The following is a 15488-nucleotide window of genomic DNA, read 5'->3' as shown; positions in this document are numbered from 1 at the left end:
AGCGGCCAATCATTTATATACATCTTCCCAACTGCTTGTTTTCCATCTATTTCCATCCTTCTCTGGCTCTATGAAGCCCAAGCTGTCAATCAAATAAGGGATTTGGTGAAGATAAAGGGACAGTAAGCAGATGTGAAGGAGTATATAAATGATTGGCCCCGCCATGAAGCATCGAGCGGTGGGACTTAGTTTGAACAATCATTCTGTGCTGACAGTCCCTTTATATGTTACTACCTGGACTGTACTTCTATGCATCCCAGTAAGCAACAGGCATTTCTATCAAACAGAGGGTGTATGGTACAGGTGCACAACCTGTGGCCCGCCATGCCATTTTGTGTGGTCCTCAGGCTTCTGTATATAGTAAAATAGAAAAAATTGGAGTCTGGCTCAACTGAACTGGGTTTTCCTTTTCTTTTTCTTTTTCAAAAGAAAATATGGTGCATACAAAAGAAAAAATTACATGGTCGATATGACCTAGTCAACGCGTTCCAACTGCACTAGGCAGTCTTACTCATGACTTATGAAGTGCGTCAACTGGGTCATGTCGACCATGTAAATTTTTTTTTTGTATACACCATATTTTCTTTTGAAAAATAAAAAGAAAAGGAAAATCCAGTCCTGTTGAGCCAGACTCCAATTTTTTCTATTTTCCTTGATATGCGGCCAGGGGGAGGCCGGTAACTGAGCCCCAGGTGGATGAGCATAGAGCAACTGGGTGAACTGGAATCAAGTTTATATTTTTGTATACAGTGTTTTCCATATCAAAGGGAAGAAGAATAGCAAACTGATTTGGAGCAAGGATAGCAAAGTATGAATAGAGCATTTTGTAACCAGATTTGAGTCCCCCTACATCAAGAGACTTAGGTTGCTTGACCCTTGTTTTGCCCTGCAGACAGATATATGGTAGTTAGGGTAGAGGGGTGGCTGCCTATGTGTGCAGAGCTCACTTCAATGAAGAAGAGGGACATGTAAGCAGGATCTTCACCTCTCTCGAGTACTGATTGGGATAGAAGAGCACTACCATTCTCCAGATTAGTTGGGAGTAGGGTTGAGCGACCTTCACTTTTATAGGATCGGGTCAGGTTTCACGAAACCCGACTTTTGGAAAAGTCGGGTCGAGTGAAATCGGCCGATCCTATAAAAAAGTCGGGGTCGGGGTCGGCCGAAACTCGAAACCCAATGCAGTGCATTGGGTTTCCATGGTTCCCAGGGTCTGAAGGAGCGGAAACTCTCCTTCAGGCCCTGGGATCCATATTTAAGTGTAAAATATAGAATTAAAATAAAAAATATCCTTATACTTACCCTCTGACGCGCCCTGGTACTAACCGGGAACCTTCCTTCCTTAGAATCAGCCTTCCAGGACCTTCGGTGACGTCGCGGGTGACGTCGCGGCTTGTGATTGGCCGCGCGGCCGCCCATGTGACCGCTCGCGCGGCCAATCACAAGCCGCGACGTCACCCGTGACGTCACCGAAGGTCCTGGAAGGGCTGATTCTTAGGAAGGAAGGCTGTCGGAAGGAAGCAGGGCGCTTCCGAGGGTGAGTATATTCCTATTAGGTATATACTCACCCTCGGAAGCGCCCTGCTTCCTTCCGACAGCCTTCCTTCCTAAGAATCAGCCCTTCCAGGACCTTCGGTGACGTCGCGGGTGACGTCGCGGCTTGTGATTGGCCGCGCGAGCGGTCACATGGGCGGCCGCGCGGCCAATCACAAGCCGCGACGTCACCGCGACGTCACGGCAAGGTCCTAGAAGCGCGGATTCGAAGGAGGAAGGCTGCCGGTTAGTACCAGGGCGCGTCAGAGGGTAAGTATTGCAATATTTTTTATTTTAATTCTATATTTTACACTTTAATCTGAATTCCGATACCAATTCCCGTTATATCTTAAACATATCGGGAATCGGGATCGGAATTCCGATTCCAGATTCAAAAGATTGCCGACTTCATGGCCGACCCCCCACTGGGGTCGGGTCGGGTTTCATGAAACCCGACCTTGCCAAAAGTCGGCGACTTTTGAACAATTTCGACCCGTTTCGCTCAACCCTAGTTGGGAGTCCTGGTAGTGGAACCTGCATCATTTCAACTTGTAAGGAAAATACTTTTGATAAGCTATAAAACTCTCGAAAAGTAATATAATACCCCTTCAGGTTTTACTTTTAAAGTCATTTGACATGACAATGTGGCCCTTGAACCAGAAAAGGTTGTGTACCACTGGTGTATGAGATATAAATCACTGAGGTTGTTGAGTTCGTCTTCAGCACATTAGGGACTAATTTATTCTTAGAACATGTAATTGTAAATTCACATTTTTATTTTTCCAGTGTTATTTTTCAATGTGATGCACTTGGAGAATTCTGGTACAAGTTGGTGCTGACATCAGAGAAGCCAAACTCTGTAAAAATTCCTGAAGTATTCTGTGAACTTGGGAAGTAAGTAACATGTTTCATACTAGTTTAAATACTGTAGTTTAATGTTATTATTATTTATTTTTTATAGCGCCATTTATTCCATGGCACTTTACATGTGAGGAGGGGTATACATAACAACAAGTACAGTAATCTTAAACAATACAAGTCACCACTGGTACAGGAAGAAAGAGGACCCTGCCCACAAGGGCTTACAATCTACAAGGGATGGGAGAGGATACAGTGGGTGAGGGTAGAGCTGGCCATGCAGTGGCCTAGGTGACCGGTGGTTGCTGCAGGTTGTAGGCTTGTCGGAAGAGGTAGGTCTTCGGGCTCTTTTTGAGGGTTTCCATGGTAGGTGAGAGTCTGATATGTTGTGGTAGAGAGTTCCAGAGTAGGGGTGATATGCGAGAGAAATCTTGTATGGGATTGTGGGAAGATGAGATAAGGGGGAGTAGAGAAGGAGATCTTGAGAGGATCACAGGTTGTGTGTAGGTATGTACCAGGTGACGAGGTCACAGATGTATGGAGGAGACAGGTTGTTCATGGCTTTGTATGCCATGGTTAGGGTTTTGAACTGGAGTCTTTAGATAATGGGGAGCCAGTGCAGGGATTGACAAAGGGGAGAGGCCGGGGAATAGTGGGGGGAACAGGTGGATTAGTCAGGAAGCAGAGTTTAGAATAGATTGGAGGGGTGCGAGAGTGCTAGAGGGGAGGCCACAGAGCAGGAGGTTGCAGTAGTCAAGGTGGGAGATGATGATGGCATGGACTAGGGTTTTTGCAGATTCTTGGTTGAGGAATGTAGGGATCCGTGATATATTTTTGAGTTGAAGTCAGCAGGAAGTGGAAAGGGCTTGGATATGTGGTTTGAAGAAGAGATCAGTGTCAAGGATTCTAATGTGTTAGAATGTAATTGGATACTAGAAATAAAATATTCTGCTCCATGTGTATTTTCTTCAAATAGTGAACTGAATACAATTGTATCATTTTTTGCAAACATTTGAGAAAGATTTTGAAGCTTGAAAGATAGATAAGTGTTCCAACCAATGGAGCAGATTTTCATTGCTTGAAACTAGTCTGATAATTAATATTACACTTTGTACCATTAAGTAGTCTTGTGTATATCCATACAGGAGCATTTAGTTGAGCTACGTGTGAACTCTTAATGTTTTCTACCCTGCAGATGGACGCGTATTTCTCTCCCTCTTGTGAACCCTACACTGAAAACATTTGAGTTACATGCCGTTAACAGTAATCCTGAACATTTCTTAGTGGAACTGGACAACAGTAAGCCAGTAAGTAATATTTTGGCCTAGAGTGAGGTTTTGACAGAATCATGTTCTTGTATTGATCTACTCAAGCACCCTGCTACACAAGTTATTACTGGCAGTCATCTGCTCCCCTTGTTTGCTGCTCTTATCGTAAGAACTAGTATTTAGTATGTACACAAACAGAATACTAAATGTGAACAGTGAGCACAGCAGAAAAATAAATTAAATAATTTCCAGCAAAAACTAAAAATGAAAATAACAATAAAAAAGGTTAGTATTACAAGACTCAGACTAGGGAATAAAAAGCATAATGTCACTTTTTGTAGATGTCAATTGTGATGTGACCATATACAGCGGTCAGCTAAATTTTAATTCGATAAACAGCAATTTCTACTGACTCCGCCATAAACATTAAAGGGAACCTGTCACGCCCAAAATCGAACGTGAGCTAAGCCCACCAGCATCACGGACTTATCTACAGCATTCTGTAATGCTGTAGAAAAGCCACCGATGTATCCTGAAAGATGAGAAAAAAAGGTTAGATTATACTGACCCAAGGGCGGTTGAGGGCAGAGCAAAGTACTGCAGTGTGCAGGCGCCGTGAAAGGTCAGAGAAGCCCGGCACCTGTGCACAGCAGTACTTTGCTCTGCCCTCAGCAGCGCAGACAAAGTACGCCTGCGTCGGAGCTGCAGCGTGAATACAAGAAGAGGATGTCTTTGTAAGAAGATGGGAGACCCCAGACTGGATCTTGACGCCTATCGGACCCGAACCAGACCGGGACCGCCCCTGGGTGAGTATAATCTAACCTCTTTTCTCATCTTTCAGGATACATCGGGGGCTTATCTACAGCATTCCAGAATGCTGTAGATAAGCCCCTGATTCTGGTGGGCTTAGCTCACCTTCGATTTTGGGGCTGACAGGTTCCCTGTAATGCCATGCTGTCTTGTCTATAGTCCATACCAGTTTTCCGGGCTAGCATTAACAACTGGATGTTTACATACTTTATGCCTTGTCGAAGAGTTGTGCTCCTAAATACTGACAGTGGCCAAACATCTTTGACCATATCAGATTGTGTAGAGTAATGGTATCATACAGTTTTCAAATAGGCCTTGACTGCATAGAGACTTTTTATATACATTTTATAAATCTTGTGACTTACAGGTGATATGGTCACCTCCAGTAGATGTTCTCTTTTTTTTTTCATTCTATATCTAGCCCAGTCCTTTTTGACAACTTGTCTTGATGACAGCAAAGTTTGTTGTTTAAACATTTTTGATCCCCAGCTTCTGTAACCGCACTTAGCTTAAACGTCTAAATGTAGACCCCTGACCACTATCTTAATGTAGATGCGAGACCAGACCCCTAAATTAATTAAAACTCCAGATCACACCTCTAAATTAATGCTATTGCCAAATCAGACCCCCAAATGAATGCAGTCTCCTGATCAAAACTATACAAAAACGAACAAGGAACTATTTGGTGGATCAGTAAAGAGCTATTTATTTACAACATTGCACTATACCTCCTTAGCTCTCTAAAGCAATAGTAAACTATATTGGGGGACAAAAAAGGAATGCTAATGACTCCTCATGTCTCTTTTCCACTGCTTCACTCTGTGCTTATCAGTTGCTGTGATCACATTATGTCGGCAACCTTGCAGCCACTTCTTGAGCTCAATGGCTCGACTGATGTAGAGCACTAGAGCCACTGAGCTCCTTAATTGGTTGCAGTGCTGCAGATGTGACATCACCATCAGGTATGGACCGGGACTGAAATTCAGCCCTTGGATTTGAAATCAGACAGGCCCATGCTGTCCTCATCCCCAAGCACCAAATGGGATATATTAATAATATTATCCTCCATGGAGGAAAGCAAGATTTACTACAAGACCGATATTTCTAATGATACCTCCGTCACAACTCTTAACAATATTGGTGTCTTGAGAACATAGATTCTGTTAACAACGAAGCAGACAAGGTGGCCCACAACCAGACAGGCCCTTCTGGCATTTGCCAGAATTGCCAGATGGCCAGTCCGGCCCTGGTCACCACTGTATCTGATCAACCAGGAATGGAGCAGTGATGAAATGGCATTGCAAAACAAAGAAAGTTAGGAAACTTGCTACAAAATAATGCCAATCTTTTGTAAATTTGTCAATGACCACAATCTCATCGCTAGCTCCAATGAAAAATTATATTAAAACAAAGTAAAGAGATAAAAAAAAGTGGCAGAAAAATATATTTAAAAATATAAGCTTACTTTATTGAGGCTTTAAATAAAATGGTCAACGTGCAGAGCGGTGGTACGGTCTTTCATACTTTTAGACCACTCAGTGGTTTTATTTGTAACATACTTGCATTAAAAAATATATATTTTAAAACCAGAAACCACACCTATGTTGATGACATCATTGCACAAAAATACCAATTGTAAAAATATGAAAAACAATATAAGTACCAAAAGTTAATAAATATAACGTACATAAGATCACTACAGTAATTCATGCCTGTAGGTAATCTTGTGTTCATTATTAGGATCCACAGCGCTTCTTTATTCAATAGTAACTTCTTCCATTTACTGCCCCATCTAGACTTATTCACCTTTCCTGTTCCAAAAAAGCGTGAAGTTTGTATAAAGTGTTTGGCTGCAGCAGAGGTAAATTTACCTATGGAAATATCTGCAATATGTTCATAAATAAGTGACTTAAGTTTTCTAACGGTACACCCATTTCTGAACTCGATATATTTTTTAACATAATGCTGATATTTCGAAAGGAAAGATTACTTCTGGTGCATCCAAACACTTTGTACTATTGAATAAAGAAGCACTGTGGATCATAAAGCGAACCCAAGACTACCTACGGGCATGCATTACTCTAGGGACTCTATGGACCTTATGTATTTGTATTACTATTAATTGTTTTTCTTGTTTTACTAACTTTCATGATTGGTGTTTAGATATCATTAACATGGTTTGGGTCCTAGTGTTAAAAGGAAGTGTTTTTAATGCATGTATGTTACAACTAAGTCTGTAGAGCGGTCAGAACGCATCAAACAACTTACCTTTGCTCTGTTCTTTGTCCATTTTATATGAAGTCTCAATAAAGTAAGATTTTTTCTTTCAGTATATTTTTCTTCCACTTTTTTCTCCCTTTACTTTTTTGGATGAAAATGGGGAGAGTGAGTTAAATCGTAGTTTGTTATTTTATATGTTGCTGAAACTGTTCCCTAATAATGCTTGAAACAGGGCCACCTTTTAAAAAAAAAAAATACTGTATATACTCAAGTATAAGCCGACCCGAGTATAAGCCAACCCCCCTAATTTTGCCACAAAAAACTGGGAAAACTTAATGACTCGAGTATAAGCCTAGGGTGGGAAATGCAGCAGCTACTGGTAAATTTCAAAAATAAAAATAGATACCAATAAAAGTAAAATTAATTGAGACATCAGTAGGTTAAGTGTTTTTGAATATCCATACTGAATCAGGAGCCCCATGTAATGCTCCATACAGTTTATGATGGGCCCCATAAGATGCTCCATATTAAAATATGCCCCATATAATGCTGCCCAAATGTTGATTATGATCCCATAAGATGCTCCATACAGACATTTGCCCTGTATAATGCTCCACAAATGTGGATTATGGCCCCATAAGATGCTCCATACAGATAATTGCCCCATATAATGCTGCACATGGCCCCATAAGATGCTCCATACAGATATTTGCCCCATATAATGCTGCACATGGCCCCATAAGGTGCTCCATACAGATAACTACCCCATATAATGCTGCACATGGCCACATAAGATGCCCCATACAGATATTTGCTCCCATATAATGCTGCACATGGCCACATGAGATGCTCCATACAGATATTTGCCCCATATGCTGTTGCTGCGATAAAAAAAATAAAAAAATTACATACTCACCTCTGAGGCCCCCGGCACTTGCTATACACACCTTTCCCGTTCCATTGCTGACCGCCGCTGTGTCTTCCCATCCTCTGCGCCGACGTTCAGGAAGAGGGCGGCGCACTAATCGCGTTACAGTGCCCTCTGACCTGAGCATCACTGCGGAAGACACAGCGGCACCAACGGTGGAACGAGGAGCAGGTGAATATCGCGCACTGCCCCATCATACTTACCTGCTCCTTGCGCCATCGCTGCACATCTGTTCCCCGGCGCCGCATTTTCTTCCTGTAGTGAGTGGTCACCGTTACCTATCTATGGGAGGTGGAGCCGCATATTCATTACTGTAATGAGTGTTACCATGTGACCGCTCACTACAGGAAGAAGCTGCAGCGCTGGAAGAAGCAGGGACGTGCAGGGACCGCGCCAGGAGTAGGTGAGTATAATTACACAGCCCCCGCTCCCCCTCCCCTGCCGACCCCTGGGTATGACTCGAGTATAAGCCGAGAGGGGGACTTTCAGCCCAAAAAAGTGGGCTGAAAATCTCGGCTTATACTCGAGTATATAAGGTGAGTCCTATTTGGTATTAGGCTCTATCCTAAGAATTAGAGACTATCAGGCTGTTTATTATTACCTGCATAGCCCCAGGTAAAATAAATAAATCTGAATAAATCTAATTGGCTATATATCTGATAATGTTGACTATACAACTTTAGATAAATCAAATATACTGTGATATAAATATATTGAATATATCAATCTGAATAGCAGAAGGCTGCAATTGGATTTAAACTAAAAACTCATAAATATAAAAGGAAATAATGCTGTCAAATGGTATCATTTTTTTCTTTCTGGTGTGGGTATACATTATAGTCTTTAATAATGCACAGTTTTTTAAAGATAATTAAGGTGAAATGTTAATACATTTGTGATTAGCGAAAGTAATGTATTATTTCTCTATGGGAAGTTTGTAAATATTTAGTCCCCATACAAGTCTAAAATAATACTGAACCCAGACAAAGCCCCTAAAAATTAGACCCAAACTAGAGCTCTTCATTAATTCAGTTCTATTACCGGAATTCTTAATAAACTCATGCCCCAAACTAGACCGTAGAAGTTAATTCTGACCTCAAACCAGACCCTATTTTAAATTTTGATCTAAACCTCAAAATGGGTACAGTGTGGGCTTTCTATTTAGCTTGTCATGGTATGGAATAAAGCCAGTAGAAAGTATACTGCATGGTATATGTTTTTTGTGACAGTAGAAGTTCATGTTATGGATGACACTCAGTGGCCTCCATTAAATGTTTCCGTCCCAGTATTCTGTCTGGAGGGATTCTCCAGATCCACTTTGTCGTAGAGTGTAAAGAGACTTAGTATAATGGGAGAAGTAAAATGAATACATTTTCATCTACAATTACAATAAGTCACTGACTCGGATGAAATCTATGCATTCATGTATTTTTTATTATTACTATTCCTTAGTTTCAATGCATTAATTTAAATGCAAAATACAAATACATGTTCCGAATAAAGCAAATGGCCTCCTTTTCATTTCCAGTATATGATATATTTGCATGACTGTACACAAGAAATGCGGACACCACGACACATTAAGTCTGCCTTATCATTGTCTGGTTGCAGAATCTACTTATCCTTAGTTAATAGGCAAATGGCTTGTTTGCATTGTATTTCTTAGTATCCATTTATAATTTTGCTTCCTGTGAAGGAGATTCATCATATGTACGGTATTATCTTTTTGTGTAGTTCCCTGCATCTGCTTTAGGTCCACTTTTAGTTTTACAAATCATTAACATAGAAATGAATTTGAATAAATTATCATGACTTCTAACTTACTGTATATTGCAAGTGAACTGTCCAGAGAGTTAAACATATCCCCAGCGTGTCTGGTTCATTAACAGTGGCTTAAATGTCATCAGCCTTTGAATTGCTATACAATGGAGAGACACTTTGTTCCATTCATTTTATTTTTCTCATGACTTAGTTGTGGTTTGAAACTGGGAATTATATTTCCAGAACAATTAGCTGGTCTTTACTTTGCTTTATAAAATGATAAATGATCTTTTTAACGCAGTTAGATTGTAATATGCTTGGGGAATAGGAAAAAAAAAATCAAATTCTAGTTTGTCATCTAAAAAGGACTTGGTTTAAAGAAAAGAAAAGCAATCTTAAATATTTTTTAAAGTGATACCCCACAGTTACAAATCTCTAGAAATTGCAATGTGCTCTTTCTGTACACCAGCACAGCCACTTGGAGGATTGCCTAGTAGTGATGAGTGAGTATGCTCACTACTCGAGTTTGCCTAGCATGCTCGGGTGTTCTCCAAGTATTTTGGCGTGCTCGTAGGTTATGTTTGTGCCCCCGCAGCTGCATGATTTGCGGCTGTTAGCTGTTGTGAATTCTGTTGTCGAACTCCCTCCTGTGGTCGTGAATGGTACTTCGGCGAGTTCTGTCCATGGACTCCCTCTGGTGGCTGTGAGTGAAGCTGCTGCTTCTGAGGTTCTTTACACAGGTGACGTGGTTTATCCTTTGGTTGGCTGCTCTATTTAACTCCACTCAGATCGTTACTCCTTGCCAGCTGTCAATGTTCCTGCATTGGTTCAGTTCGCTCTTGGATCTTTCTGGTGACCTGTCTTCTCCAGCAGAAGCTAAGTTCCTGATAGTTATTATTTGTTCATTGTTTCCTTGTCCAGCTGGTTATCATGATTTTGTCTTGCTAGCTGGAAGCTCTGGGATGCAGAGTGGCATCTCCGCACCGTTAGTCGGTGCGGAGGTCTTTTTGCACACTCTGTGTGGTCTTTTGTAGTTTTTTGTGCTGACCGCAAAGATACCTTTCCTATCCTCTGTCTGTTTAGTAAGTCTGGCCTCCCTTTGCTGAAACCTGTTTCATTTCTGCGTTTGTGACTTTCATCTTTACTCACAGTCAATATATGTGGGGGGCTGCCTTTTCCTTTGGGGAATTTCTCTGAGGCAAGGTAGGCTTTATTTTCTATCTCTAGGGCTAGCTAGCTCTTAGGCTGTGAAGAAGCGTCTAGGGAGAGTCAGGAACGCTCCACGGCTATTTCTAGTTGTTGTGATAGGATTAGGGCCTGCGGTCAGCAGAGTTCCCACTTCCCAGAGCTTGTCCTGTGTGAGTTTAACTATCAGGTCGTGCTGGGTGCTCCTAACCACCAGGTCCATAACAGTACAGCTGGCCAAAAGTATTAATGCATCTCAATAGAGGGATAAGAGAAGTTCTGAGACCATTTTTTTTTCTTTGCACTGTGTTTTGTCTTTCTTTTCCCCTAAACCTTTGTGTGGTTCAGGACACAGGTGTAGATATGGACATTCAAGGTCTGTCCTCTTGTGTGAATCATCTCACTGCAAGGGTACAAAACATTCAAGATTTTGTGGTTCAGAATCCTATGTTAGAGCCTAGAATTCCTATTCCTGATTTATTTTCTGGGGATAGATCTAAGTTCTTGAATTTCAAAAATAATTGTAAACTGTTTCTAGCTTTGAAACCCCGCTCCTCTGGTGACCCCGTTCAACAAGTAAAAATCATTATTTCTTTGTTGCGTGGTGACCCTCAAGACTGGGCATTTTCCCTTGCGCCAGGAGATCCTGCATTGCGTGATGTTGATGCGTTTTTTCTGGCGCTTGGATTGCTTTATGATGAACCAAATTCAGTGGATCAGGCAGAGAAAATCTTGCTGGCTTTGTGTCAGGGTCAGGATGAAGCGGAGGTGTACTGTCAGAAGTTTAGAAAGTGGTCTGTGCTTACTCAGTGGAATGAGTGTGCCCTGGCGGCAATTTTCAGAAAGGGTCTTTCTGAAGCCCTTAAGGATGTCATGGTGGGATTTCCCACGCCTGCTGGTCTGAATGAGTCTATGTCCTTGGCCATTCAGATCGATCGGCGCTTGCGTGAGCGCAAAGCTGTGCACATCTGGCGGTATTCTCTGAGCATAGGCCTGAGCCTATGCAGTGTGATAGGACTTTGACCAGAGCTGAACGGCAAGAACAGAGACGTCGGAATGGGCTGTGTATTTACTGTGGTGAATCCACTCATGCTATCTCCGATTGTCCTAAGCGCACTAAGCGGTTCGCTAGGTCTGCCACCATTGGTACGGTACAGTCTAAATTTCTTTTGTCCGTTACTCTGATTTGCTCTCTGTCGTCCTATTCTGTTATGGCATTTGTGGATTCAGGCGCTGCCCTGAATTTGATGGACTTGGAGTTTGCCAGGCGCTGTGGTTTTTTCTTGGAGCCCTTGCAGTATCCTATTCCATTGAGAGGAATTGATGCTACGCCTTTGGCCAAGAATAAGCCTCAGTACTGGACTCAATTGACTATGTGCATGGCTCCTGCACATCAGGAGGATATTCGCTTTTTGGTGTTGCATAATCTGCATGATGTGGTCGTTTTGGGGTTGCCATGGCTACAGGTCCATAATCCAGTGTTGGATTGGAAATCTATGTCTGTGTCTGGCTGGGGTTGTCAGGGGGTACATGGTGATGTTCCATTGTTGTCAATTTCGCCTTCCACTCCTTCTGAAGTCCCTGAGTGTTTATCAGATTACCGGGATGTATTTGAAGAGCCCAAATCCGGTGCCCTACCTCCTCATAGGGATTGCGATTGTGCTATTAATTTGATTCCTGGTAGTAAGTTTCCTAAGGGCCGTCTGTTTAGTTTATCTGTGCCAGAGCACGCCGCTATGCGGAGTTATATAAAGGAATCCTTGGAGAAGGGTCATATTCGCCCGTCGTCGTCACCATTGGGAGCAGGGTTCTTTTTTGTGGCCAAGAAGGATGGCTCTTTGAGACCTTGTATTGATTACCGCCTTCTTAATAAGATCACAGTCAAATTTCAGTATCCTTTGCCGCTGCTGTCTGATTTGTTTGCTCGGATTAAGGGGGCTAGTTGGTTCACCAAGATAGATCTTCGAGGGGCGTATAATCTTGTGCGAATTAAACAGGGCGATGAATGGAAAACAGCATTTAATACGCCCGAGGGCCATTTTGAGTACCTGGTTATGCCATTCGGGCTTTCGAATGCTCCATCTGTGTTTCAGTCCTTTATGCATGACATCTTCCGAGAGTACCTGGATAGATTCATGATTGTATATTTGGATGACATTTTGGTCTTTTCGGATGATTGGGAGTCTCATGTGAAGCAGGTCAGAATGGTGTTTCAGGTCCTTCGTGCGAATTCCTTGTTTGTGAAGGGGTCAAAGTGTCTCTTTGGAGTTCAGAAGGTTTCATTTTTGGGTTTCATTTTTTCCCCTTCTACTATCGAGATGGACCCTGTTAAAGTTCAGGCCATTTATGATTGGACTCAGCCGACATCTGTGAAGAGCCTGCAGAAGTTCCTGGGCTTTGCAAATTTTTACCATAGCTTCATCGCTAATTTTTCTAGTATTGCTAAACTGTTGACTGATTTGACCAAGAAAGGTGCTGATGTGGTCAATTGGTCCTCTGCGGCTGTAGAGGCTTTTCAGGAGTTGAAGCGTCGTTTTTCTTCTGCCCCTGTGTTGTGCCAGCCAGATGTTTCGCTCCCGTTTCAGGTCGAGGTTGATGCTTCTGAGATTGGAGCAGGGGCTGTTTTGTCGCAAAGAAGTTCTGATGGCTCGGTGATGAAACCATGTGCCTTCTTTTCTAGAAAATTCTCGCCTGCTGAGCGCAATTATGATGTTGGCAATCGAGAGTTGTTGGCCATGAAGTGGGCATTCGAGGAGTGGCGACATTGGCTTGAAGGAGCTAAACATCGCTTGATGGTCTTGACGGATCACAAGAATTTGACTTATCTCGAGTCTGCCAAACGGTTGAATCCTAGACAGGCTCGATGGTCGCTCTTTTTCTCCCGTTTTGATTTTGTGGTTTCATACCTTCCGGGATCTAAGAATGTGAAGGCTGATGCCCTGTCAAGGAGTTTTGTGCCTGACTCTCCGGGTGTTCCGGAGCCGGCGGGTATTCTTAAAGAGGGGGTAATTTTGTCTGCCATCTCCCCTGATTTGTGGCGCGTGCTGCAGAAGTTTCAGGCTGATAGACCTGACCGTTGTCCAACGGAGAAAGTGTTTGTAGATGGACTAGTAGAGTTATCTCTGAGGTTCATTGTTCGGTGTTGGCTGGTCATCCTGGAATCTTTGGTACCAGAGATTTGGTGGCTAGATCCTTTTGGTGGCCTTCTTTGTCACGGGATGTGCGTTCTTTTGTGCAGTCCTGTGGGACTTGTGCTCGGGCTAAGCCCTGCTGTTCTCGTGCCAGTGGGTTGCTTTTGCCCTTGCCGGTCCCGAAGAGGCCCTGGACGCATATTTCCATGGATTTTATTTCTGATCTCCCTGTTTCTCAAAGGATGTCGGTCATTTGGGTGGTTTGTGATCGCTTCTCTAAGATGGTCCATTTGGTACCCTTGTCTAAATTGCCTTCCTCCTCTGATTTGGTGCCATTGTTTTTCCAGCATGTGGTTCGTTTGCATGGCATTCCAGAGAACATCGTCTCGGACAGAGGTTCCCAGTTTGTTTTGAGGTTTTGGCGGTCCTTTTGTGCTAAGATGGGCATTGATTTGTCTTTTTCTTCGGCTTTCCATCCTCAGACTAATGGCCAAACCGAACGAACTAATCAGACTTTGGAAACATATCTGAGATGCTTTGTTTCTGCTGATCATGATGATTGGGTGTCCTTCTTGCCTTTGGCTGAGTTCGCCCTTAATAATCGGGCCAGCTCGGCTACTTTAGTTTCTCCTTTTTTCTGTAATTCTGGTTTCCATCCTCGTTTCTCTTCAGGGCAGGTTGAGCCTTCGGACTGTCCTGGTATGGATACGGTGGTGGACAGGTTGCAGCAGATTTGGACTCATGTGGTGGACAATTTGACATTGTCCCAGGAGAAGGCTCAACGTTTCGCTAACCGCAGTCGCTGTGTTGGTCCCCGACTTCGTGTTGGGGATTTGGTTTGGTTGTCATCTCGTCATGTTCCTATGAAGGTTTCCTCTCCTAAGTTTAAGCCTCGTTTCATTGGGCCATATAAGATTTCTGAAGTTCTTAATCCTGTGTCATTTTGTTTGGACCTTCCAGCTTCTTTTGCCATTCATAATGTGTTCCATAGGTCGTTGTTGCGGAGATACGTGGTGCCAATGGTTCCCGCCGTTGATCCTCCTGCCCCGGTGTTGGTCGAGGGGGAGTTGGAGTATGTGGTGGAGAAGATTTTGAATTCTCGTGTTTTGAGACGGAAGCTCCAGTACCTGGTCAAATGGAAGAGTTATGGTCAGGAAGATAATTCCTGGGTTTTTGCCTCTGATATTCATGCTGCCGATCTAGTTCGTGCCTTTCATTTGGCTCATCCTGATCGGCCTGGGGGCTCTGGTGAGGGTTCGGTGACCCCTCCTCAAAGGGGGGGGTACTGTTGTGAATTCTGTTGTCGAACTCCCTCCTGTGGTCGTGAATGGTACTTCGGCGAGTTCTGTCCATGGACTCCCTCTGATGGCTGTGAGTGAAGCTGCTGCTTCTGAGGTTCCTTACACAGGTGACGTGGTTTATCCTTTGGTTGGCTGCTCTATTTAACTCCACTCAGATCGTTACTCCTTGCCAGCTGTCAATGTTCCTGCATTGGTTCAGTTCGCTCTTGGATCTTTCTGGTGACCTGTCTTCTCCAGCAGAAGCTAAGTTCCTTATAGTTATTATTTGTTCATTGTTTCCTTGTCCAGCTGGTTATCATGATTTTGTCTTGCTAGCTGGAAGCTCTGGGATGCAGAGAGGCATCTCCGCACCGTTAGTCGGTGCGGAGGTCTTTTTGCACACTCTGTGTGGTCTTTTGTAGTTTTTTGTGCTGACCGCAAAGATACCTTTCCTATCCTCTGTCTGTTTAGTAAGTCTGGCCTCCCTTTGCTGAAACCTGTTTCATTTCTGCGT

At 43.1% G+C, this 15488-nt stretch overlaps 1 protein-coding gene across 1 annotated transcript in view; it reads left to right on the top strand.

Annotated features, from left to right (window-relative positions):
• The window catches only part of CFAP47 (cilia and flagella associated protein 47), an 874184-nt gene that overhangs the window by 647810 nt on the left and 210886 nt on the right, over positions 1 to 15488 (top strand). Inside the window, exons 54-55 of the mRNA XM_069757658.1 lie at positions 2320 to 2427; positions 3587 to 3698. Of these exons, the coding sequence (XP_069613759.1) occupies positions 2320 to 2427; positions 3587 to 3698 (220 nt within the window). The remainder of the gene's footprint in view (positions 1 to 2319; positions 2428 to 3586; positions 3699 to 15488) is intronic.

Source organism: Ranitomeya imitator, chromosome 3, assembly GCF_032444005.1.
Source record: "Ranitomeya imitator isolate aRanImi1 chromosome 3, aRanImi1.pri, whole genome shotgun sequence".
In the NCBI taxonomy this organism is placed as follows: Eukaryota; Metazoa; Chordata; class Amphibia; order Anura; family Dendrobatidae; genus Ranitomeya; species Ranitomeya imitator.
Note: the sequence above shows the minus strand (reverse complement) of the source record. Positions and strands in the feature narration are given on the sequence as shown.